This window comes from Alligator mississippiensis, chromosome 3 (assembly GCF_030867095.1).
Source record: "Alligator mississippiensis isolate rAllMis1 chromosome 3, rAllMis1, whole genome shotgun sequence".
Classification (NCBI taxonomy): domain Eukaryota; kingdom Metazoa; phylum Chordata; order Crocodylia; family Alligatoridae; genus Alligator; species Alligator mississippiensis.
The window spans coordinates 210197495-210223619 of NC_081826.1; the positions used below are offsets into that span (position 1 = coordinate 210197495).

The 26125-nt window shown below is 43.7% G+C and overlaps 1 protein-coding gene across 2 annotated transcripts in view; it reads left to right on the forward strand.

Annotated features, from left to right (window-relative positions):
- LOC109280768 (rab9 effector protein with kelch motifs) overlaps window positions 1-25836 on the forward strand; it is a 55099-nt gene extending 29263 nt beyond the window's left edge. Inside the window, exons 6-9 of one of the 2 annotated variants that reach the window (XM_059724869.1) lie at window positions 4576-4664; window positions 13288-13434; window positions 14115-14166; window positions 25653-25836. In XM_059724869.1, the coding sequence (XP_059580852.1) occupies window positions 4576-4664; window positions 13288-13434; window positions 14115-14166; window positions 25653-25734 (370 nt within the window). In that variant the 3' untranslated portion in view covers window positions 25735-25836. The remainder of the gene's footprint in view (window positions 1-4575; window positions 4665-13287; window positions 13435-14114; window positions 14167-25652) is intronic. The other variant, XM_059724870.1, reaches the window with a different exon arrangement.
- The last annotated feature ends 289 nt before the right edge of the window (window positions 25837-26125 follow it).

Genomic DNA, 26125 nt, shown 5'->3' on the forward strand with positions numbered 1-26125 from the left:
CAAAAAAAGATTAAGTTCCCGAAGTGACTACAACCTTGGCTTATTTTTATCTTGTGCAATAGGGAAAAATACCTATTTCTGGACCTGAGTTCCTGGCAGGCCTTTGAGATACTCAGGCTGTGCCCCCACAACCTTCTTCAAAGCTACAAACTCCTCCCTCTTTAGGAACCTTAAGGCACTATGCGTTCTAACTAATATAGCATTAGCCTCTCTGGCCATGTCCTGGCAAGCGTGTCTATGTGGTATGCGGAGCTGCAGACACATCTGCAGTGCCACAAACTGCGTGTTCAGTTCTCCATGCTGCAAGGGAGCAGCGTGAGGGGGCAGGTTGCAAAAAATATGTGAAGCGGCGCACGCAGGGGCAGCATGCACCACTCAAAACCAGACCCAGGCCAGCCGGAGCTACACTCTGCTGCCAGCCAGGCTCCTCATGGCAGGATTGCCCATGCTGTAGCCCTGGGAAGTCCCCAGAACCCCAGGTAAGGCTGCTGGGGCCTGAACAGTGCTGGTCCCAGCCTCCCCTACCCCACTTGGGGTAACTTGCCATGCACCAGAGGGCGCATGGCACAGACATTCATCAGGAACAAGGAGCAGTGGCACAAGGTGTGCTGCCACTAGTTCTCCCTGGGGAACCAAATGTCCACACATGTGAACACAGACTTTCAGTGCATATTGCTGTAGATCCATTGATTTCAATGCCATTTTACAACACTCAAGGATCTGGCATATGGGATTTTTAAGTTATCTTTCCTGGTGTGCATTTTCCTCAAATGTCAGCTGCTAACAGTATTTCATTTCTTTGGGGCTAGTCAAGACATGTTGTGGAAGGATGGTATAAAGAGGGTGTGGGTATAGGTGAGGTGCTTACATTGCTTACATTGTAGAAATTTGGATTGCACTGATATACACTGGTTCAATCCCCAAATGCCAGCATGCTATGCTGAAGTGAAGCAAAGATTTCACTGGTACAGATTTCTTTAACATAGGACCTGACCTCAATGCCAGACACAGAAATGTACATTAGTAGAACTGTGTACAGTTTTGTTCAGAAAACTATCTCATCCAACAAAAAGCCAATAGATGAGAAACTGAAACACACCATACAAAGTGTTCAAAGAAATTGGCTTCATATGTCAGTTGCTTTGGCATAATTTATAAGGAACTATAATATCATAGAGCAGTACTGGAGGAGTGATGCTTTATGATTTATACCATTATCCTCAATGGCTTCTGTGTGGGCCTTGCTCATATAAGGCCATGTTAGTACATCAGTGAAAAAACAGATTCTCGAAGCAAAAGGAGAGTTTTATCCTGCAAAAAATGTTTAGGCCAAACTATCCGTAGCATCAATTAATTAAAACTCACAGTATCTCTGGTATGGGTTAGTAATGCCTTCTTTTACAGATAGAGAAAATGAGGCACACTACATTTTAAGTGTTCTTATGAGTCAGTTGCTGAATCAGGACTAGAGTGTAGGAGCTTTGAGTCTCAGTACCCACCTGTGAGTGATGTTTCTATCTTAATTCTTATGCTTATGGTGTATTGATTTATTCGTAATCACAGTATAGATTCCTATAAATTGGGAGTTTCTAAACTACAATTTGCAAGTGCTTTTTTTCCTTTTCAAAGATATTTTACTTTGCTGGTTTATTTAATGTGACACATTCTCCAAGCAGATCGAACATGTGAGAACCAAACAACTGCATGGCAGGGAGTCCTTGGTGATGAGAGAGAAATGGAAGTCTAGCTGTGAAGAAAATAGCTGACATCATTGTATTTTATAATGGAGCTTTTTGAAGTGTACATTTACAATTTTCGTAATCTCCATAAAAAAGACCATGTGAGTTAAAACACTGGACCTTTTCAGTTTGCTTACTCCTGCAAGGCAAACAAACATTGATATTGTATATACAAGACTTAGTTCATATTAATTAAGCCTGCTTAGAACAGGGAGCCAGGGGCTGCCCTGCCTGTTACTTTAAGGGGAAAACAGCAGCAGAGTTGGTCGAGGGAACCACTGCACTTGATGGGCTAGCTGCAGGGGAATAGGCAGCCAGAGACCAGAGACTATATGAATGCCTATTGCAGTGCTATCTGCTCTACAATAGGACAGTAGGGCAGAGCCCTGTTTGGACAACTGAGCACTGCTAAGGCAGCCAGAGCAGTGGTTGCAAGATGCTCCGAGATATAGCCATCAGAGTCTGTTTAGTAATCCTGCAGGTGGCTGGGGAATCACCTGCATGGAAAGGACAGTGATTGGGGGGTTTATAAGCTCAAGGCCAGAGCCAGAGAAGTCAGTCTTGCCATGCTGGGGCAGGAAAAAGAGCTCCGAGGAAGGGAAGAGGTACCCTGAGGGACCCTGAACCAGAACAGAATGACAGCCGAGGGTGAGGGCTGCTCCAGGGGGTGAGGGATGCTCTGATGTGGGGAGGAAAGTTTCCTTTTAAAGTGATAGCATGCCTTTTCTTTCCCTGATGTTCTATTTGCCTGCAGGGAAGGTTTAGGTTCAAGTGTTTGCTTGCTTTTATGTTTTGATTCATAGTGGTGGATCGGGTTGGGAATAACAGGGGAGGATGAGGTCCCAGTGGTGCCAGAGAGGCACATCAGATAGCCCACCAGAGGCAGGGACTCAGGGCACGAGCCCAAAAAGGGTAATAGCAGTCCTGAAGCCAAGAAGGCCAGAGCACAAGCCCAAGACGGGTGGTAGCAGGCCTGAGGCCCAGAGAGCAAGAACAAAAGACTGGAATGGGCTGAAGCCTAGGTTACATGGAAGTCAGAGTAGGGCTGGGACCAGAGGCCAGCTCTGACACAGTAAGCCTAGGATAAAGGGCCTAGCTAGCTGAAGCTAGCTAGCATGGAGCTGCATGGAGCTGCTAGCATGGACTGAACCTAGCTAGCAAGGAACTGAGAAGGCTAAGGCCCCAACCAGGGTGTAGAGGCCTAAGGAGACCTAGCATTGGCTTGAGGGGAAAATGCCCTTCCTAAGTGATGACTGGCAACATCTGTGAGGCATGGGCTTGGCTACAGGGGCAATTGGAGGCCATGAATATCCCATAAGGCAGGAGGTGCCCTGGGGTCACAAAAGGGCCCAGAGATCCCATTTAGCATGAGGATAGGGCTGAGGCTAGCAGGATTCCAAGCGGGGATCTTCTGGTGTAGAGCAAGCCCTAGTCCTACTTTCCAACCCTTAAGTAGCTTCCCTGTAAAAATCAACCAGTTACACTAAGGTGCAGCAGGCAAATGCAAAAAGGAGGGTACTTAGAGCCAGAGCAAGGCAGTGGCCATTTGGCCACTGGGGGGTGCTATAGCCACCCTTGGGGCCAGGTTTTGGAACTGCTGTTCCAAAACACTGTAAATATCAGTGGCCTAAGAAATCAAGATTTTAATATTGCCTCCATAGTAACATTAATTCGGAAAAAAAATTATAGATAAAATAAACCATTGTCCATTAGGGTTGTTTTTTCCAAAGGAGGAAAATGAACCAGTATATAAAGTATGTATGTGTACAATTAGCACAATGTATGTTCACTAGAGCAAAGTATGTAGAAGAGTTGAAAGGTAAAAAAGAAAGATAAAGTGCAGCACAAATCCTTATTTAGGATATACTACATTGCAGATAAACACACTAGCAACTTGAAAGAAGCAATAATAATTTGTTCTTATTGAGCATCTTTTATCAAATCATTGTATCTTCACTTTTTTATCAAAGCACTTTCAAAACATTAGCTATAAAGTGTTAGCATATAAATAAGATAATGTAAAACATTTGTATTGGTATTAGTGGAAAATGTTAGTAGTGGAAAACAATTTTAAAAAACACAAGGAAAATGTGGCTAAAATACAAAACTCCATACTAGGCAAATTTGAAAAAGAAACACATGGTCCCATTTTAACAGCAATGATGAATTATACTTAAAATTATTGCATTAATGTGCTTTTGCTTTCCAGGTTTTAATCTATAGATGAATGTTCCTTGAATACATTGGCACATTTCCACTTTTGGATAAAGAGGCACTGCCAACTACTTTCCTTGATTAAAAAAATACTTTCCATTTTGTAATGCTTATTTTAGAAATGTTGAAGATAAAATGTGTTTCCTTACTAACTCTGTCATGGCCCCAGCAGCAACATGCAAAGCTATTTCTGAGTTGACAGCTGTTGTAGAACAGCATGGGTGTGCACACTTAGTTTTCAGATGTATCATCAGGGCAAACCCACCCTGCATTTTTCTTTAGTTACTCAGCGATAGTGGGGAGGTACTTTATTAAGAGGTTCTCAAAATCAGAAGTTATTTTTTTTGATAACTATTTGAAAGACTATGGACCTCATGTGGCATTGGACATTTTATTGTAACTAAAACTCAGATGGACAGTGTAGGTGTAAGGTGTATGAAAATAAAATGTTTCCACAGAATCCAAATAAAGGTTATTTCAACTGGACACAAAATCCAGTTTAGACGCATGCTTTGTTAATAGGAATGAATCAAAAACTGTACTGGGTTTTTATATAAATCATATCTAATAATTAAGGATGTGTTTTATGAACCAACTGTAAATCCCTTACTTGTCATTACAGTGTAGTAAAAGGGAAGATATATTTATTTGGAGGTTGCTCAACCCAGGAAGCTGAAGAATGTCTTCCAGGAGTCCACAGCTTTGACCTCAGTGAGTAGAAATATAAAAATAAAGTATGAGCTATTTATAGCTTAATTAAGGTAATGAGAAATCTAAAAAGCCTTTCAATTACAGCAACATTTCTTTTATGAAAACTTGCAATAATTATTCTAATGTATTTATATTCAATGTCATACAGCCCAAAATATGACACCTAATACTTTTCCAAGCTCAACAATTATCCTTTGTGTGGGAAAAATTGTCTGCATAACAAAATGAAGTCTACAGTAATTTCAGAATGAGAGCTTTCAAATGCCAAATAATGGAACTATAGCATTGGAAGGGAACTCAGAGATCATCCAGTCCAGCAACCCTCTGCAGAGAAACAGGATTTGCTGTTTCTAAATCTTTCCCAATAGATGCCTATCTAGCCTGTTCCCAACAAAATCTAAACAAAGTATTTTCTGGAGTCTGGATTTATGGTGCATCCAATGACCATCTTTTTTTCTTTTTTTTTTTTTTTTTTTGACTGGGGGATGATTTATTAGTCCTGTTTCCATAGGAAAACAGAGGTAATTCTAATAGATACTTTTGTTTCTTAACTGGTTAACCAAATGAAGATGGATAGCAAGAGGATAACCCTTTTTACTACTGTATAGCCATTACTGTAGCTCTAGAGTTTGTTGTCCCAAACCCTATAGAGAACTGCATCGAATGCAACTCATCTCCCTTCTCCATTCACTGGAGGCAGCTTGGTTCACTGGTGGATTCCCTACTGTGAATGTGGAAGATAAAATACTAAGTCTGCACCAAAGATTATTGCACAATCTGCTGTGTTTCAAATGCCATATCAAACTTACTGTCACAAAGAAATATATTTTGACACACTAGGCTAGACCCAAGCAAGGGCCTTTAAATATTGTCTTATTCAATTTTGATACATAAATGATAAAATTTTAATGACTTCATTTTTAAGATCAATATGCAAATATTTTTTCTAGCTGTTCTATATATAGGTAGTTAGAAAATGGTTTCTCCATCCTACAAAATCTTTTGCATTTTTCCCATTCCACATTCAGAACAATTGAGAGACATTTTGAAATTGTTTTTCCCTTTATACACAGAGTGAGGATGAGAATAATCTACAATTCAGTAGTTCCTGGAGATGCTGAAGATCTAAGCGGAGCAGACCCTTGAACCTGGGACTCACACATTGCAGATGAACTCTCACATTTCAGTGGGTGGGCTATAGGATGAATCTCTCCCTTTCTCCCTCTGGTGCAATGAATATTTAATTATGTATCTAAAGTGCAACCACTCAAAGGAGGGATTAATATTTAATTAAAATAACCAAAATGGTATATTTTAATAAAACAATATATAAGTTTATCATATAGAAGAAGAAATGAAAGGATTTCTGTTTTAGATACAAGCTTTCATGAAGCCTATAGGCTGCTGACAGACATGAAAAAATAAATAAATGAAAACAGCACTTTACCAGAAGAGGAAGCACGTTAGTTCAACATGGCCCCCCAGCATTTGTATAGATCATATTCTTCAGTGGGGCTTTTTGGGGCTTTTAGCTAAAGATGATTCAGTTAACTATTAGATAAAAGTACAAAAATGTACCACTGAAGAGTGCAATCTGTACAGACATTGGGCAGTCCGGGTCAAACTAATGTGATGCCTCTTATGAGCATGCGCTGAGCTTGGCATGGGAGCACACTAAGCTTAAAGTAAAGCTGTTTTGGTTTTGTTTTCTTTTGTTTTTTCATGTGTGTAAGTAGCCATAAACTTTATAAGGCAAATAATCCATGAAAAATCCAAGATGTGCAGTGTCCTTTGGTCTGTTTCACTAAGATAAAAAAATGTAGATAAAGGGGAGATGAGCTGCAGAAAATAAGAGGGAGATGACACCCAAGCTCTCTGACTAAAATTAAGCACACGAATTAACCTTATAAGCAGCAGAGCCTTAGACATGAAGGATTTATGAGGAATATAATACACAAAAAGAACTAAGCCAAAGGCCCAGATGGTTCCTTCCCAGGAAAGGAAAAAGTCAGATGTCCTTTGAGCAACTATGACCTAGAAAAGTTAAGTACAGTGTTCCTCATTAAATATGGCCATTTGTGAGTTGCAGCTTGTAGAAGCCGGGCACCCCCCCCCAAAAAAGGACTGAAAACCAAAGAAGGCAAAATAAACTGAGAAAGAGTGGTTCTTTGCCAGTTCTAATGGGTCTGTGTTGCAACTATACAGTATGGATTTGCTGTTCTCTTGAGTGTCACCCTAAATTTCCATGTCATTAATGCCTACAAAAATCTTGCTGTGAGTTACTGCCATAATTAAGATTATAGTTACATTGCATGGACATTCACATTCTTAGGCAGAGACCATTAAGATAAAAACTGTCTACCATGCTTTGTTCTATGTGAATCTTTGAATTTATGGTTTTCTTTATACAGAGTAAGTAAGCTAAAAAGTAACAAAAATTTAAAATTTAAGCCCAGATTTTCAAAATATTATGCACAAGGACTTCAGCTAGCCATATAAATCCCGTAACATTTTTCCAAGTATCTTTTTGCTCTGTGTATACTCCCTAAATGCCTACACATATCAGAATATTTATACAGGATTTGAGAAACTTCTGAAATACATTATTGTGAAATTTGGACCAAAAGTATAGAGTAGAATCATTATTCCCTGCACCCACTTGAGCCAAAACAGTTGGTGCCTTGCACACTTGAACCAAGCTGTTGTGTTCTGCAGCCGACGTACAGGTACTTTGGGTTACTCACTCATGATTAGTTTCCCTTAGCTCATCTGCCATGCCTTGATCTCAAAGAAGAGGAATAAAGAAAAAGGAGGTTCCTGTGCTGGTAAAGACTGTCGTGAGTGTGTTCCCATCAATGGTGTTTCTTGGGACTCTGCCTCCCCTACACCCCATCCAGTTACCAACTGAGTCTTGATGGCTCCAAGCTTACAGCTTTCAGCAAGATACAAATAGATCTTACTTTGTCCTAAGTTTTCTCTTATCCCTTTTAATAAGGGAAACTACTATAAATTGATCCGGTGTCCTTTTTTTTACCTGACAGCTCAGTCCAGGATAGACCTATAATAATCCTGAATCTCCCAATTCACTTAATTAAATGGTGGGTATATAATTATAGCTATATCAATTCATAAAAAAGAAACGTAAATAATGATCCCAAAAATTAAATAATGATTAATTCATTATGCTTATCTTCACTCACAACAGTTTCATTATGAGTTCAGTAAGAGGGTTCACTGCACATCATATGCACATTTAGCTCGGGGTTATCCCACCTTCTTAGTCTCCAATCAGTTGTCTCCTAGGCTTGCTATCTGGTGTTCCACCAAGCTTTGGCTTGAGGCTTCTCTGGTGTCCTGTCTCAGGATTTCTGCTTTCGTGTATGAGGGTGTGGATGCAGACATCCCAGCTCCACTGCCCGGCACCATCTGAATGCTGAAGACCCCTCTGGGTCTCCAGTCTGAGGAATCAATCTGGCCGCTTACCCTGGTTCTGTCTGGTGTGGTCAGTGTAGGTGTGCTGCTCTCTTCATCCTCTATGCCCAACTCTGTCCTGGTCTTTTAAACTCCAGCAATGGGCGCAGGTTTTTTACTTCACAGCCCACCCACTTCTTAAGCAGCAGCATGCACACACTCACAAACCATGGCATAGGCACCATGTACTACTCCATTTCTACCAGCTCCACACCTATAGGTAAGAACCAGCCCTTTCCTGCCATTTCCAAGCAAAACAAGCAGGTTGTTGGCACCTCGGCTGAGTGAAAGAAAGCAGGTTGTCAGTGCTTCAGGGTTATCTGTGTATTTTGTCGCTCAGCGACATTCCCCAAAATATATTATTCACTTAGTCTCTTATAATATATTTCTCTGTGAGATGTTATGTAAACTGCTGGTAACACTTATTTTTATACACAGTTTACATGGAGATTTTACATTTAGATGAATCTAACTAGGGTTAGGTCGATCTAAATGCCCATCTTTGCAGACATTCAAGGGGTTTAAATTGGGATAAAAATGGTGGGCATGATCCAAATTATTTCACCTGAGTAGGTTGGGAAAGGATTAAGTTAAGCCAACAAGCATCTGAACACATTCAGAGCTTAGCCCCAGGGCTGGGAAAGCCCAGCTGCTTGCCCAAGCCCTGAAGCCACACACTTCCTACCCCACCCCAAACCTGACTGGGCTATTTTAGCCTCTCAAGCCCCCACCCAAGGACCCAGCAACCTCCCACTGCAGACACACCAGCCACCCCCCTCCCCAACCCATCAGACTCCCTTGCAGATCCACTGCCACTGCCTGTTACCACCTGCCACTCCCTCCACCCTGAGTTACTGACATCAGGTTCCCTGCACAGCTCCCAGACTGGTGAATTCCTGTATACAATCTACAATCACATGGCTTAAAATAAGTCATGTGATTGTAGACTGGGTGTGGTGAGTGTCTGTACACACCACAGTGGAATGTTTCAATACCATAGGTAAGTTGTAACATTCATATTTTTTAAATTCCCCTTAGATTTTGGGTAACTTTTTTTTCAAATAAATATCTACAGAACTAAAGGAGAAACTAATACATAAGGTGCATATAAATTGAAAGGACCAGGTCAAATTACAAGCCAATGAAAGAAAAAAATAATAGCACTCATGAAAATAAGAAGTGCAGTCTAAATCATCTTATCAGTTCATTATAATTTGAAAAGGTGGTATATCATCTTATGAGCATATAAATATAGTTTATACAAATGTTCGATCTAAGAGTCATATTTCTGATCAAAATCTCACTAAATCATTAGAATTATGTCCAGTAACAGCAATGGGTTTGGGGTCTAGTAATAGAAAGATATATGTAGAAGTTGTGTGTAGTTCAGGAAAGCAGCTGGAAGGCACAATAAGGGACTATTCATCTGTATGTGACAGTGAGGAAGAAATAACAAGAGAAAAACCTATGATCAAAGGTGCATGTTCTTTTACATGATGCATTTTGTATGTTGGTCTGATGGAGTACATTAGTTGTCTTAGATCTGGGAACTTTAAATTGAAGGCAACTTTTGATTTCTTGTGGCGGTTTTTTTTACTTCACTGGGTTTTTTATGGATGAAGGACCAGACACATAAGCATGCTTCTCTGGAGTAAAGATGTTTTATGTAATCTCCCAGGATAGGAAGCATAATTTTGTGTTGCTTGTCTTCATCATCAGGATTATAGATCAGATTTCATTTTCTGTTCCCTGAGGGTGAATTGTGTTCATGGGGGTTTTTTCCCCATAGCTTAGTGGGGCTTCTTTGTATAAAGTAAGAGATATGAGAATATATTTTTGGGTACAATCATATGGCACTACACGCACACCCAGATTATAGAGGTATCCGAGTGGTTTACACAGAGTTGCCCAGATCACACAAAGTAAGCAAGTGGTCACACTCCCAACTCTGCAAAGATCCCTGCCTGCAATATTGTTGGTATCTAGTACAATCTGGTAAGGATTTTATTTTGAGTTGAACACAGATTTAATGAGGTGGCGTTTTTATGTTGTGCCAGATCCAATTACATCTGATGCAAGATACTTCAGTAATATGGAAGTTCATTTAATTTGGTCTTGAACAGATGAACACAAAGACTAAAAGCAACTTAGGACCAGCTTCTGTTCTACCCCTTAGGCATATAAGTGCGCTTAGGCACCTAAGAGTGATAATATTCTGCTCTCCTTGAGTCCCTGAAAAACAATTAATACAGCAGGTGGGCAGGTCCTCCTGTTCACTGTTTTTGTGGATTAAGCTTAAAGGTAAGATAATGGTGTCTCAACAGTAGATATATTAATGGATTTTCAGGACTTGAATAGGATGGAATAGAATTGCATGTAGATACCTAAGTCTTCTTAGCCACCTAATAAGTGGAACAGAATCTGGCCCTTAGTGTTTAACATTTTTCTTGCATCTCTCCTTAATTATTGTTCAAAGTATCTTTGTCTTCAAATTTGTATACATCCTTGGCTCATTGAGTCTAAGAATTTTGCTAGCACTGTTCACCAAGGTGACATGTTACATCATGTATTTGCATTTTTAAGGAATGAAATTCTTTTCAGCTTTCACTGATTTTTTTTTTCATTCAGAGGCTGAGCCACATAGGTAAAATCTATCACTCTGAAAGAAGTGTCAGAATATTAGCAAGGTTCAATCAACTTGATGCATGACTTACCATTGCACTTGCTTATGGAAAGGAAATATAGGATTAAATTCAGGCCTCAGGCTGCACTAGGCATATGTCCAAAAGCTACAGCTGTGGGGGGCAAGTAAGGGGAACACTGCAGGCAGAGTTCATATTCAGCATGTCCTTTGCTATCCAAGAGATGGCAGAGGTAACATACTACGGCAAGAGGTATAGTTCCTGTGCCTGTGAACCTTTTAGACTCATAGCATGAGACTCTCTGCAGAGCCTGTACACATCCGGATCAGTCAAAATATAGGCCAATTTTGTACGAATCTGGGAAAACAGTGGCAAAGTACTTAACATATATACTCAAATATATGACAAGGTTTTTCCCTCCATTCAGCATGGGAGGGGCTCATTTTAGATTTGACTGTGGGCAGACAAGCAGCTGCCGTGGCTCTGTGTGGAGCCAGGGTGGTTCATGCAGCAGGTAGGGGATACAAGGGAGAATGTGGAGAAAGAGCTTATGGTGGGTGGGGAGCTCAGGGGAAAGAGTGGTGGGAGGATTGCAGGGCAAGTGGGGTGCAGAGTGAGGGGAGTGCAGGGAAAGAGCACAGGGGATGGGACATGGGGAAAGGGATGCATAGGGTGGTGAAAAATGGAGCATGGAATGAGAGAAGCACAAAAAAGGGGAGTGGGGAAAGGGCATGCTTTGCAGAGGGAACATGGGAAAGGTGGGCACAGAGCAGGGAGAGCATGGGGAAGGGGTGCACAGAGCAGCAGGGGTTCTGCTGCAGTTCCAGCCCTGACCCCAGCTGGGGCTGGAGGCTGAAACTAGAGACGCCACTGGCCTGGCCTGGCCTGGTCAGGTGCTCCATGCACCGAGCAGAGACAGAACAAGAGGAGCTGTGAAGGTAAGGGGGAAGGGAACAGGCACAAGAAGGGGATTAGTGGTAGGAGGGGGAAATACTAGAGTGGAATGAACAGCAGGAAGGTAGGCATGGGGGGGCACAAGGGGCATGGAGGCAAGCTCTTTCCTCTAGTAGCTGCTTTCCCTGCCACTACTTTCACTGTCGCAGTGGTAGAATGGATACATTTAAGAGGACTCTCCAATAACTAGATTCTAGACATGGAAAATTAAAACAAATTTTCCAAGTCTAAAATCTAATAATTGGGTGGGGGGGGGGTCCTTAAATTCAGGGTCATCTTTGATTCAGGTAAATATGGTAACAGCTATGCCTCAGTGAATGGGAAGCTACTGATAAATTTCTCTAGCTTGATGTAAACCTGTTGCTTTATAAACATTTATAGTAATTGTTGATATTGTAATTGTTTTCATAACAGGCAAAAGATGATTCCTGCAGGTTTGACTTTTTGGATGTTCATGAATTCTAACTACCCCTTCTTCCATTCGTATGGAACATCTTCCCTCACCAAAACCACTTCAGTGCTTCCTTTTCTGCCTACTCTTTTTTGTCACTTTTCATCATAGGCTCAGATCCTGCTATTTGAACTAGGTAGCTGGCCCCAGCACTTGTTCAAAGTCCTGCTATATCTGCACAGATTCTGTTGCAGGATCAGAACCACTGGATCAATCTTAGACTCCATACTAGACTCCTTCCTCAGTTTAGGTCTAGATATCTACCTCTCCAAATAGCCAGAACATTTATACTGTGGTTAGGATGATCATATTTCCCTGGCCTTAGAATGGGATACTCCACTCTCCTGCTGTCTGGAATGCTCAGCTGTCTGCAAGCTCCAGTCTCAGCTGAGTGCACATAGCAAGGAGGGGTTCAGAGTAGGGCTGTGTGAAGCTTCGGGTGTTGATTTGATTCAGAGGAGATTCGGCCCAATACAGTGGCTGAATCTCCAAATCCAAATCTAATCAGGGGACCAAGAAAAAGGTCCAAATTAATTCAAAGGTCTCCAAATCTTCGGAAAAGATTCAGAGAGCTTCGATGATTCGGGCAGTCCCCACCTGCTGCAGCAGGGAGTTGTAGCCGGACTCGGAGCTGGTAAGTAGGGGCTGGGGGAGGGGGGACTGGAAGAGGGGGTTGAGCCTGGGTGATTCAGCAGGTGAATCTCTGAATCGATTCAGGACAGTGATTCGAATCACCAAATTGAATCACTGTCTCCCAAATCATCGAGATCCGAATCCGAAATGAACACTAGCCACTTTGCAAAGGCCTAGTTCAGAGCACTAGAGAGTGGATGTGTGAAAGTCATAGGTCCAGGAAGCAGAATTGTCTTTGAATTCACCAAAATGCAGTAGAGACCCAAGGAAGAGTTCTTCTCTTTAGCTAACACATCCACCACACACTGTGACAGACCTGATATATTTTTGCCACTTTTATTTTTTTTTTTTACAGAAATCCTGTATTGAAGAGGGTTTGTATCATCAAAAGCAAAGAGAAACCTTTTTATGCTTTCCCAGTTGGTGAACATAGAGGAAATCCTTTAAAATTTACATTTGTTTTTCATTTTAGGTTCTTTAACCTGGCAAAAGATAAAAACCACTGGTGTTGCACCACGGACCCTTAGACACAGTTCAGCAGTAGTAGGGGAAAACATCTATGTTTATGGTGGAGTTCACTATGGAAAAACTGTTGATGACTTGTATATGTTCAGTACAGGTAAGTGAAACCACTTGTCATCATTCTCAGATTCTGGCACAATATCTTTTACCTCTAGTGACACTTCTGCAAAATTTGCAGATACAAATCTTTGTGGGACTAAAGTTTTATCTGACTCCAAATCAATCCCAAGCAATACATGCCATATACACAGAGAATAATCTTTTAATCATTCATTTATTTGTTGACTTCTATGCTCCAAGAAATATAATCTAAGAGTTTATGTACAGGCCACATTTTTTCAACTTGGGAGCTTAAAATCAGTCAACAAAACCTGTACTTGGATACCTGTCATCTGAATATCCAAAGTTCCTATTGACTTTCATGGAAACTGTCGGTCCTCATTAACTCTTAAAATCAGGAAATTAACTCAGCTCCAGCTTATTAGATAAGTAATTTTGAGCATCTGTTTATTTTAATTTATGGCAATAGTACATGTACATGCTGCCGTCACATAGTTCTTTCTCAGTTATATTTTACATTTTATTTGTGTGAATTATTGTGCTTTCATATAGTGTTGACATTTTTTAAGCAGAACTCACAACTGTGCTCAGAAAAACAAATTAAATTTTGAATCCAATTAGCTTTTATATATTGCTATTAGTTCTGCATATTAGTAATGTCTTGTTTGCACTGCCATTACTCTCTTCTTTGATTTAAAATTCTACATTATGTTTCAGTATCTCTTAATTGGACCCCAGTCAAAACCACTGGTCCTGCACCTGGTGCCAGGTTAGTGATTAACTATTTTAAAGATGACTCTACTGGGGGAATAAGGAATTGATTGATGAAGAGTTTGGATCAAAATGAATGATTTTCCAGTTAGCTCCTTTTCCTACCCATTAATATCAAATGAAGATTTCATATTTGAGATATTTTGTGTTTCTTTCTGAGATTCTCAAAGCAAAAATGGGAACTGTTCTGTATATTCACACAGACAGAAATATTTCATCAAGATTATGTTTTAACTGTGGCATAAAACAAGAAGTTGTATGTTAGGGCAGAAAATAGTGGACACTCATGTACTCCAAAATTGGTCACATTAAGAAAGTTGATTAAAGGTTCAAGGGTCCTTACAATTAGTTTGCATCTGAAACAATTCTGACTCCAAAGCAGAAGGAACTTTAGTCAAAGACAAGTCTTCATGGATTCTCAAAACTTAAGAAAAGTGCTTATTTTTGCAAAAGTTAGCAAATATTTCACTTAAGAAAACTAATTAGTTATCCTCTAAAGAATTATAGTGCCAAATATGGAAAATAAGCACAGCAAGTTTTGTGCTTTAAGTATAATCTCAATGAAGCCTTAACAGTAGAGTTGTTGCAAATGCCTCTATAATTCAGTTCTTATGTAATATCAGTTTTGAGCACTATAAAATAATTCTTTACTCCTCTAGAATAAGAAACAGCACCTACATTATTAATACGCTGCTATGTAAAGCTGTGTTCCTAGTATGAGAAATGTGAAAATTATAAATATGCAGTCAGCATAAAAATAATTAAAGAAGATAGTATGGAACCAGAAAACCCAAAATTACAAATTGATGTTTACTTTAAACAGTACATGGAGGGTAAGAATCTATGTTCATTTCTCAAGCTGCCTTAGTGTTGGTTTATTTTCCAAAAGAAGCTTTTATACAAATTAAAATAAAAAATTAAATCCCATTAGGCATGACAAAAATATGTACAACTTTAATGTAGCTAGGCCTACATATGGTTTGAAAAATGCTGAAGGAAAAAAATCACTCTCTGTAATTGGTGCTGTGTGAAAACGCCTAGAATATTTTTTGCTGCATATGGCAGACTCTAAAGTAAAATGAAGGGAAGATGAAATGTATAGTCTTTTACCAGTGTTATGAAAGTTTCTTCCAGGCTTACTGAATTTTCCTTTCATATTTCTGCCATGTTCATGGATACATAGATGCACATAAGAATTTAAAATATATGTTTAGCTTTTGTTTTTCATGGAATTTTAGAACATGAAAGTGTTAAGATATTCTGGCTTGTTTGGTATGTAAGTATCTGTGCTTCAAGGCTTTGTAATACTGTGTACAGTCACTGTTCAACAGTAGCATAATGGTGGGTGAGTGGGTCATGAGCCCCAGGTGCTGCCTAAGGAGGCCACTGGAATGGAGCTGGGGGGAGCAGGGAAGAGCATGCTTCACCCTCCTGTTCCCCTCATCCCCTGCTCCCGTACCCTGCAACTTCCCTGCAGTGTTTCCAGCTCCAGCAGAAGGGAGGACAGAGAATCAGCAGTGGTGCAAGAGCATCTGGAGGAGATGTCACCTCACCTTTTTTTATTTTTTTGTCTGCCAAAAACTGGTGTTTTTTGGCTACTCAACACGCATGTCAGTGCCAGAAAAAGGAGGTGACACAAACCTCCAGCTGCTGCTTCTGCACCACTACTGCTGTTCTGTCCTCCTTGCTGTCGGAGCCAGAGCTGGAGCTGGAGGAGGGAAGGGGCAGGGCATAGTACTAACTTGTTATGCCTCTGCTATTCAAAGTTAATGCTTATTTTTTTCCCCATTTACCTCTCTGGACTCTCAAATGGGATTGTGTCTAACTATTGACATTTGGCAAATGGATGGCCTTTGTCAAAGTTTTGCCTTTTGTCACCTCTGAAAACCTGCCCAAATTTGGCTAGTATGTTGGCTTTGAAAAAGTATCATTCACATGTACTCAGTAGAGGATTGCTAGGACTTCAGAGTTTAATTTCTCAAGTATTCCAGCTGCACTGAGCAAGCACAACCCTAAGATATTTGGCTGTCCCAGCTACTCCTAGCCATGCTGGGTCTGAGTTCAGGCACTGGAACTAATAGTCCCAGGGTCTGGGGCTACAGCAGCTCTTACAATCTATTTGTTAAGCTTCTAAAAACAGCAGGAAACAACAGTAGTGGGTGATCATGGTGTGAGGTTTGACCTAGAAACTACTATGCAAAGCCTAAGCAAAAGTGAATGTTATGTGATGAATGCCCATCTGCAATGATAAGAAGCAGACAGTCTTAGATAGAGGAGGTTTGAAAACAAAAGCAGAATCAGAAGTACTGGGACAAAGAGCTCATTAAAATACTAAAAATCACACCCCTAGGTGGGGAAGAAATATGCTAATGAAACATATATGTATGTTAATGAGATACATAGCTAAAACACAGGTATAGAGACATGCTCAGTAAAGAACTCCTTGCGTCACTCCTTTATAGCCAATTAGCAAACAAGGAAGGTTCAAACCCTTGTATATAAGGGGCTTAGTATTGCATATCTGGTGTGCTTGTTCGGTGAGATTATTCCGCTTGCACCTTTTATTGCTAGCAATAAATCTTCTTTATACTTTCACCCCTGGTATCTTTATTGGCCTTTGCATACCGGGCACGAACCCAGACTTGAGCTGGGGCCTAACAGTTTTTGGCACCCCAGATGGGACTGCCGTAGATAAGCTTTGCCCGGACTAGCTGACGACCAGCTAATTTGCTCTTCCTTATCAAATGTCGGGCGCGCCCCGGGATTTCTTTTCCCGGTGAGACTTTTGCTTCAGGAGGAGCTGGATCGCTGAGGCGGCAGTAGCCTAACGGTGCAACGCCACAGAGTGAAAGTATCAGTAATAGGCACCTGGGTGAGAGGGTAGAAAGGGCATAAGGCCTATCGTCAGTACGTCTGCCTGGGATTATTTCTGTAAGTATTCTGTCTGGCCCGAGTCCAAGACCAGTGATTTTTTCCCCTGTGAGGACGAGGACTAAGAACAGATCCCTGGATCCCAGGTAAGTCGGACAGTCAGAACCGGGAAGGCAGCCCTGAGATGGGTACTATTAACAGTAAGGTTAGGAAATGTACCCCCCTCTCTTGTGTATTGGGACATTGGGCAGAGTTTGGTGGGGATCCTATGACTAAGAAGAAAGCTAAATTCTTCTGTGAAACTGCGTGGCCATGCTATCAGCTAAATGAACAAGAATATTGGCCTCGGGAGGGAAGTGTTAATTATAATACTATCTTACAATTGATTTTGTTCTGCCGGCAGAATGGTAAATGGGAGGAATTGATGTACGCACAAGCGTTTATGTCTCTTTGTAGAGATAAGAGAGTTTTGGAGGAATGTGGATTGGGGGAGGGAGTTGGGATCTGTGAGATGGCTGTGGCTCGACCAACTGCAAATCCTGTCCTGGACTGTCCGGAGCCAGAGGCTCCCCCCGCTCTGCTGCCTTCACCTTATTCTCTTCCTCTTCCCCCTCCTCCTTCTCCTCTTGATTCATCTGATTCCTCGTTGGCATCTGCTCTTCCTGCTTCTTCCCCCCCCGAGGCAGAAGTTGGGAATACTCCCCGACCCAGGGATCTGGAACAGCGCCAACCACGGCCGTCAGGTGCTTGGCAATCTCCAGACTCCCCGACTTCTCCTGATATAAGCCCGGGAGGAGGGTGGAGAATACAGTTAGAAGCAGACTCCGGGGTTAAGGGAAAACATCACAGGGAATCTGATCCTGGCCGTGGGAAGGGAAATGGGGTATTTCCCCTAAGAGAACAAGTGGTACCCGGGCCTCTCGAAGATGACGATGAGCCAACCTACCGTCGAACCTTTGTGCACGTTCCTTTCAATACCTCAGATTTGTATAATTGGAAGAACAATAACCCCAGCTTGAGAGAGAATCCTGAAAAGGTACAAAACCAGTTTAAAATGACTTTCAAAACCCATAACCCAACCTGGGCAGATGTTCAGTCTCTTATAGATATCCTGTTGACACCAGAGGAAAGGAGAATGGTAGTGAACAAAGCTCGTGAGTACGTGGAAAAGGAAATTACTGCAGGGAACCTGCAAGGAAATAGAGACGATCATGTCAAGTCTGCTGCTTCCCAGGGGCCCACATCCGGGACATTGCAGAGAGGACCCCAAGCTCCTCAAACCCACAGACCACTATCCCATGCTCCTTATTCATGTGGGCACCAATGACACGGCTCGGAGCACTCCCAGCCAGGTCATGAGGCGCTACAGGGATTTGGGAGCGGGGCTTAAGGGTCTGGGGGCACAGGTGGTGTTCTCGTCGATCCTCCCAGTCTCAGGCTATGGGCTGAGAAGGGACAGGAGGATCTATGTGGTCAACCAAAGACTGCAGCGCTGGTGTCGTCAGGAAGGCTTTGGCTTTCATGACCACAGCCCGCTCTTTGGCGAGAGAGGCAGCAAGCTGCTGGGAAGAGATGGTCTCCACCTCTCTCCCCTAGGGAGGAGGCTCTTCTCAGCCAGACTGGCTGACCTTCTCCACCGGGCTTTAAACTAAGCCCGCTGGGGGACGGGGGGACTACCGCCACTGCTGGCCCGCTGAACAATCCTTGCAAAGCCAGCGGGCCACGGCACTCAAGGGAGCCCACCCCAGCCCCAGCCCTGGTAAAATCTGTGGGCAAGGAAGGAGCCCCCCAGGGGGCACTTGCCTGCCTGTACACAAATGCCAGGAGTTTGGGGAATAAGCAGGAGGAGCTCATCCTCCTGCTCAGTGCAAACAATTATGATGTCATAGGGATCACGGAGACCTGGTGGGACTCCACCCATGACTGGACCATGGGGATAGATGGCTATACCCTGTACAGGAGGGATCGTGTAGAGAAAAGGGGCGGGGGTGTAGCTCTCTATGTTAAGGAAAGCTACGCGTCCCTGCAAGCCGATATTGGTGACCAGGGTGGACGGCTGGAGACCCTCTGGGTTAAAATCCGTGGGGAACACGGCACAGGGGACACAATGGTGGGAGTCTATCACAGACCTCCCACCCAAAGTCCTGAGCTAGACCAGGAGTTTGCCCAGGAACTGGCTGAGGCAGCTTGCTCCAGGACCATGGTTGTCATGGGTGACTTCAATAACCCGGACATCTCGTGGGAGGATCGCTCAGCAAAATCTGAGTGGTTGCAGAGCTTCCTCTCGTGCGTGGATGACCTCTACCTGACTCAAGAAGTCTATGGGCCAACGAGAGGCAAAGCGCTGCTTGACCTGGTGCTGGCTACTGGGGAGGACCTAGTTGGCGACCTAGTGATCGATGGGAAGCTGGGTGACAGCGACCACGAGCTGATCACCTTCACCATCCGCCAAAAAGCTGGCAAGTCAGTCAGCAACACGCAAGTCCTTGACTTCAGGAAAGGCGACTTTGACAAGCTCAGGAGGCTTGTCAGTGAGGCCCTAAGGGACTGTGACCACAGGGAGAGGGGAGTTCAAGAAGAGTGGTTGCTCCTCAAGGGAGCGATCCTCAATGCACAAACTAAGTCTATTCCATCTCGGAGGAAAGGCAGCAAGAGGGGACAGCAGCCCCCCTGGCTCTCCAGGGACCTAGCAGACCTCCTGAGGCTAAAAAGAAAGGCCTACAAAGGATGGAGGATGGGAGTCACCTCCAAGGAGGATTATTCTGCACTGGTCCGGTCCTGTAGGGAGCAGACCAGGAAAGCCAAGGCTGCAACTGAACTCCAGCTAGCTTTGAGCATCAAGGACAATAAAAAGTCCTTTTTCAGATATGTGGGGAGCCGGAGGAAAAGCAGGGGCAACGTTGGACCCCTGCTGAACCAGATGGGGCAACTGACAACTGACGCCCAGGAAAAAGCCAACCTATTAAATAGGTACTTTGTGTCGGTCTTTCATCAGCCCCATGGGACGCCTGTGCCTGCTACAGGGCCGGGAAGTCCGGGTGAGGGTGATCCCCTGCCCTCCATAAATGCTGACTTTGTGAAGGAACATCTTGAGAAGCTGGATACCTTCAAGTCAGCCGGCCCTGACAATCTTCACCCCAGGGTACTCAAGGAGCTGGCAAGCATCATAGCCCAGCCTCTAGCACGGATCTTTGAAAACTCTTGGCGCTCTGGTGTAGTGCCCGAAGACTGGAAGAAGGCCAACGTGGTGCCTATCTTCAAGAAAGGGAGGAAAGTGGATCCGGCTAACTATAGGCCCATCAGCCTGACTTCTATCCCGGGGAAGATCTTAGAAAAGTTTATTAAGGAGGCCATCCTTAATGGACTGGCCGACGCCAACGTCTTAAGGGATAGCCAGCACGGGTTTGTTGCGGGTAGGTCTTGCTTGACCAATCTCATTTCCTTCTACAACCAGGTGACCTATCACCTGGACAAGGGAGATGAGATTGATGTCATATATCTTGACTTCAAAAAAGCCTTCGATCTGGTGTCCCATGATCGTCTCTTGGAGAAACTGGCCAATTGTCGCCTTGGGTCCCCCACGATCCACTGGCTGGAAAATTGGCTCCGGGGTTGGACCCAGAGGGTAGTAATTGACGGAAGTCACTCATCGTGGTGTCCTGTGACCAGTGGGGTCCCCCAGGGCTCTGTCCTTGGACCCATACTGTTCCACATCTTCATTAATGATGTGGACACTGGAGTCAGAAGCGGACTGGCCAAGTTCGCCGATGACACCAAACTTTGGGGCAAAGCATCCACACCAGAAAACAGGCGGATGATCCAGGCTGACCTGGACAGGCTCAGCAAGTGGGCGGATGAGAATCTGATGGTGTTCAACGCCGATAAATGCAAGGTTCTCCACCTTGGGAAGAAAAACCCGCAGCATCCTTATAGGCTCGGCAGTGCTATGTTGGTTAGCACTATGGAAGAAAGAGACTTGGGGGTCATCATTGACCACAAGATGAACATGAGCCTGCAATGCGATGCTGCGGCTAGTAAAGCGACCAAAACGCTGGCTTGCATCCATAGATGCTTCTCAAGCAAATCCCGGGACGTCATTCTCCCCCTGTACTCGGCCTTAGTGAGGCCGCAGCTGGAGTACTGCGTCCAGTTTTGGGCTCCACAATTCAAAAAGGATGTGGAGAAGCTTGAGAGAGTCCAGAGAAGAGCCACGCGCATGATCAGAGGTCAGGGAAGCAGACCCTACGATGACAGGCTGAGAGCCCTGGGGCTCTTTAGCCTGGAAAAGCGCAGGCTCGGGTGATCTGATGGCCACCTACAAGTTTATCAGGGGTGACCACCAGTATCTAGGGGAACGTTTGTTCACCAGAGCGCCCCAAGGGATGACGAGGACGAATGGTCACAAACTGCTACAAGATCGTTTCAGGCTGGACATAAGGAAGAATTTCTTTACTGTCCGAGCCCCCAAGGTCTGGAACAGCCTGCCACCGGAGGTTGTTCAAGCGCCTTCATTGAACACCTTCAAGATGAAACTGGATGCTTATCTTGCTGCGATCCTATGACCCCAGCTGACATCCTGCCCTTTGGGCGGGGGGCTGGACTCGATGATCTTCCGAGGTCCCTTCCAGCCCTAATGTCTATGAAATCTATGTCCCCATCCAGGAGCCAGATTGGAAACCAGACCAAGTTATGACCTCCATCCGTGCCTATCGAGAATATATCCTCCGAGGATTGAGAGATGCTGTGAAAAAACCTCAGAATCTCAGTAAGGTGTATGAGGTTCAACAGGAGACTAATGAGACCCCGAGTGCTTTTTTGGAAAGAATTTATACTATTTTCAGGCAATACACTCATGAGGATCCGGAGGATGCATCGAACGCTCGCATGGTAAATATGATCTTTATAGGTCAGAGTGCACCAGACATTAGAAAGAAATTGCAGAAGGCAGACAGAGCAACAGGTTTGCCTATTTCCCAACTAGTAGACATTGCTTACCAAGTATTTACTAACCGAGAAAGTGTTCAGGAAAAGAAACAGGACAAGAAAGAGGAGAGAAAGATGAAAATGCAGGCAGCCCTAGTGGCAGCTGCAATCACGGGAAAACCTAGAGATGAGGGATCCTGGAGACAGCCGCAGACACGGGGTCAATTAGAGAAAGATCAATGTGCCTTTTGCAAACGAAAAGGACATTGGAAGCGGGAATGCCCTTATCGAAAAGTTGGGGAAGGTGAAAAGAAAAAAGAGGAGAGCAGTGGATTGTTCGCTTTTGGAAGGGATTCAGATTGAAGGGGACCGGAGGCCCGGGAGGGAAAGATAACCCAGATCCCAGTGTCCCCTGACGAGCCTCTGGTTAAAATGCAACTAGGGGACAGAGATGAATTGGTAGATTTTCTCGTCGATACAGGTGCTGCCTATTCTGTCTTAACTCAAAAACTGAAACCTTTAAGTAAAAAGACTGTGCCGGTGGTAGGGGTTACAGGGAAGGCAGTAACACGACCCTTCCTACAGCCAATGACCTGTAATCTTGGGCAGGCCGAAGTTACCCATCAATTCTTGTACATGCCAGACTGCCCCGTTCCCCTTTTAGGGAGAGACCTCCTCTGTAAACTGCAAGCTACGTTGTCGTTCCAGGATGGGCAAATGTTTTTAACAGTGCCTCCTGAAAAGGGGTTGCATTTGCAGGCTTGCCTTCTCGGCCTTCTCCAAGAGGAGAGTACACCGGATATTCCTCAACCCCTGCTCGATGCTGTTGTTCCATGGGTATGGGCAGGTCACCGACCTGGGAAGGCTAAAAATGCTGACCCTGTGAAGATTCAACTTTTGCCAGGGGCCCAGCCTCCATGTGTGAAACAATATCCAATGCGGATGGAAGCCAGGAAAGGACTGAAGCCGTTAGTTGAACCGTTCCTGGAGTATGGCCTTCTCCGTGAATGTACATCAGCTTTTAACACACCCATCTTGCCTGTGAAGAAGCCTAAGAGTAATGAATATCGTTTTGTCCAAGACTTGAGAGCTGTAAATAAAGTGGTTGTGAGTATATACCCAGTCGTGCCTAATCCGTACACCTTGCTATCTGCTTTGAACCCAAATCATAACTAGTTTACAGTTATTGATTTAAAAGATGCTTTCTTCTGTATACCGGTAGAGAGGGGATCTCAGGAAATATTTGCATTTGAATGGGAAGACCCAGATACTAGCATTAAGACTCAGTTGTGCTGGACTGTTTTACCCCAAGGATTTAAAAACAGCCCAACCCTATTCGGCAATGCATTAAGCAAGGATTTACGCAAGCTAAAATTGCCACTGTCCTGTGCTCTTTTGCAATATGTGGATGACTTGCTTTTAACAGCCACCACTGAAGCAAGCTGCCTGGAAGGAACAATTTGCCTCCTTAATTTTCTGGGTCAACAAGGATACCGGGTATCCAGAAATAAAATGCAGCCCATATCCCAGAAAGTAACATACTTGGGATTTGAATTGCAGCCTGGTCAGAGAGCCCTGTTGCCTGAAAGAAAAGAAGCCATATGCCTGCTGGCACCCCCAAAAACAAAGAAACAACTACGAGGATTTTTAGGTACAGTAGGTTTTTGCAGGATTTGGATTCCAAATTTTGGGGTTATTGCAAAACCTCTGTATGAAGCAACATACGGAGATGAAAAGGTGCTCGAATGGACTGAAGAGTGTGAGCAAGCATTCTGCCAGTTAAAGCAGGCTCTCATTGAAGCACCCGCCTTAGGACTACCGGACATGAGTAAGCCTTTTTCCCTTTTTGTGCATGACCAAGGTGGGGTAGCCGTGGGAGTCTTAACACAGAAATTGGGTAGCTGGCAATGACCAGTGGCATATTTTTCAAAAAAATTAGACTTTGTGTCATGTGGATGGCCTGCTTGTCTCCGGGCTGTTGCTGCTACCTGTGTGCTAATACAAGAAGCTGAAAAATTAACCCTAGGCCATGAAATGATTGTATATGTGCCTCACGCAGTACTTACAGTCCTGGAACAGAAAGGAGGGAACTGGTTAACTCCGGGACGAATGGCTCGATATCAGGCCATCCTCCTAGATAAGCCTGAAATAAAATTGGCCATTTCTCGCAATGTAAATCCAGCAACACTGTTGCCATCTGTGGGTGACACACCAGATCTTGTGCATGATTGTTTGCAAACATTGGAAATTGTTTATTCTTCAAGACCAAATTTGAGAGACAGACCTCTTGAAAAAGCTGACCTGGAGTTCTACACTGATGGCAGCTCGAGTATAGAGAATGGAATTCGAAAATCCGGATACGCTATCGTGACTACACAGAATGTGATCGAAGCAGGACCTTTAAACCCATCTGTTTCAGCTCAAAAGGCTGAACTCATTGCTGTGACTCGGGCTTTGCAATTGGCGGCCAAAAAAACTGTCAATATTTATACTGACTCTAAATATGTTTTCCTTGTTTTACATGCTCATGGAGCGCTATGGAAAGAGCGAGGTCTACTTGATTCAAAAGGAACAGGCATTAAGCATAGCAAGCAGATAAAAGCCCTCCTCAAGGCAGTCTGGGAACCAAAAGAGGTAGCAGTAATGCATTGCAAAGCACATCAAAAAAAAAATGATCCCTCCACAAAAGGTAATCGATTTGCTGACGCTACAGCAAAGAAAGCAGCTAAAAGACCTCAGACAGACTTGCTGCCCGAAGTGAGTAATCTGTTACCTCTCCTCCCAGACTTATACCAGCCTGTGACACCACAGTATGGGGAAAGAGACAAACAATTGATAAGAGAGTTTCAAGCAAAGGAGGGGGAGCACAGGTGGCTAGTAGCAAAGGATGGCCGCATTATCATCCCAGCTGCCTGGGTTCATGTGGTAGTGAAGAGAGCTCATCATGGCACCCACTATGGACCCAGGGCCCTGGTAAGATGGATCAGTCACTATGTAACTGGAGTGGGATTAAGAGAGGCTGCCAAGAAGGTATCAGAGACATGTGAGGTCTGCCAGAGAAATAACCCAAAAGGAGGGAGAAAAGAAACTTCAGGACATCAGAGAATAGGCAATGGGCCAGGAGAAGAATGGCAGGTGGATTTTACTGAGTTACCCCGGCAACAGGGGATGAGATATCTCCTTGTCTTTGTGGACACTTTCTCTAATTGGGTTGAGTGCTTCCCATGTCGGACTGCCCAAGCCCGAGAGGTGGTCAAGGCACTCCTACGAGAAATCATACCTCGCTTCGGACTTCCAAAAGGAATAAGGTCAGACAATGGCCCACATTTCATTGCACAAATTACTCAGAAGGTGTCTGAGTTCCTGGGAATCAGCTGGCATTTACACACCCCTTGGAGACCCCAGTCCAGTGGAAAGGTGGAACGTATGAATCAGACCTTAAAAAGACACCTTGCAAAGATTTGCCAAGAAGCTCGACTCAAATGGCCAGAGGCCCTACCCTTGGCCCTGTTACGAGTAAGGGTCGCACCACATTCTAAATTGGGATTAAGCCCATTTGAGATAATGTATGGTAAGCCTTACCCTCTGAGTCTGCCCGTGGGTACTGAACAACAGTTACATATTTTAGGGGAGGGAATGATTAGAGAATATGTATGGTCTTTGGTTTCTGTTTTGTCTTCCATCCATCAGCAGGTACGGGACGTGCTGCAGACACAGAACCAGTCTCCTGCCCCGGAAAATCGATTATTACCTGGGAGTTACGCTCTTGTGAAAGATTGGAACGAGGAACCACTTCGAGCCAGATGGAAGGGCCCATATAGAGTACTTTTAACGACCCCGACGGCAGCAAAGCTCGAAGGAATCAAGACTTGGATACGTTCCAGTCGCCTAAAGCCGGTGGCTGAACCAGAACAAGAAGAAACTCCTGCAAACTCCAGGACCGGAGGCAGAGAACAGTGGAAGGTGGAGCCAATAAGAGACTTAAAATTCCTATTCAAAAGAAAGGAACTTTGAAAAATTTGTCAATCTTTGATCAAGTTTTACAAGCCTTATTATGACATTGTTCAAGGTTTTAGTGTGGGGCACCCTGATCTGTCCACTTCTACTTATAGGAGCGGAAAACCTTTTACAACAAGAATTTGACCCTCAGGAAAATGTCTGGA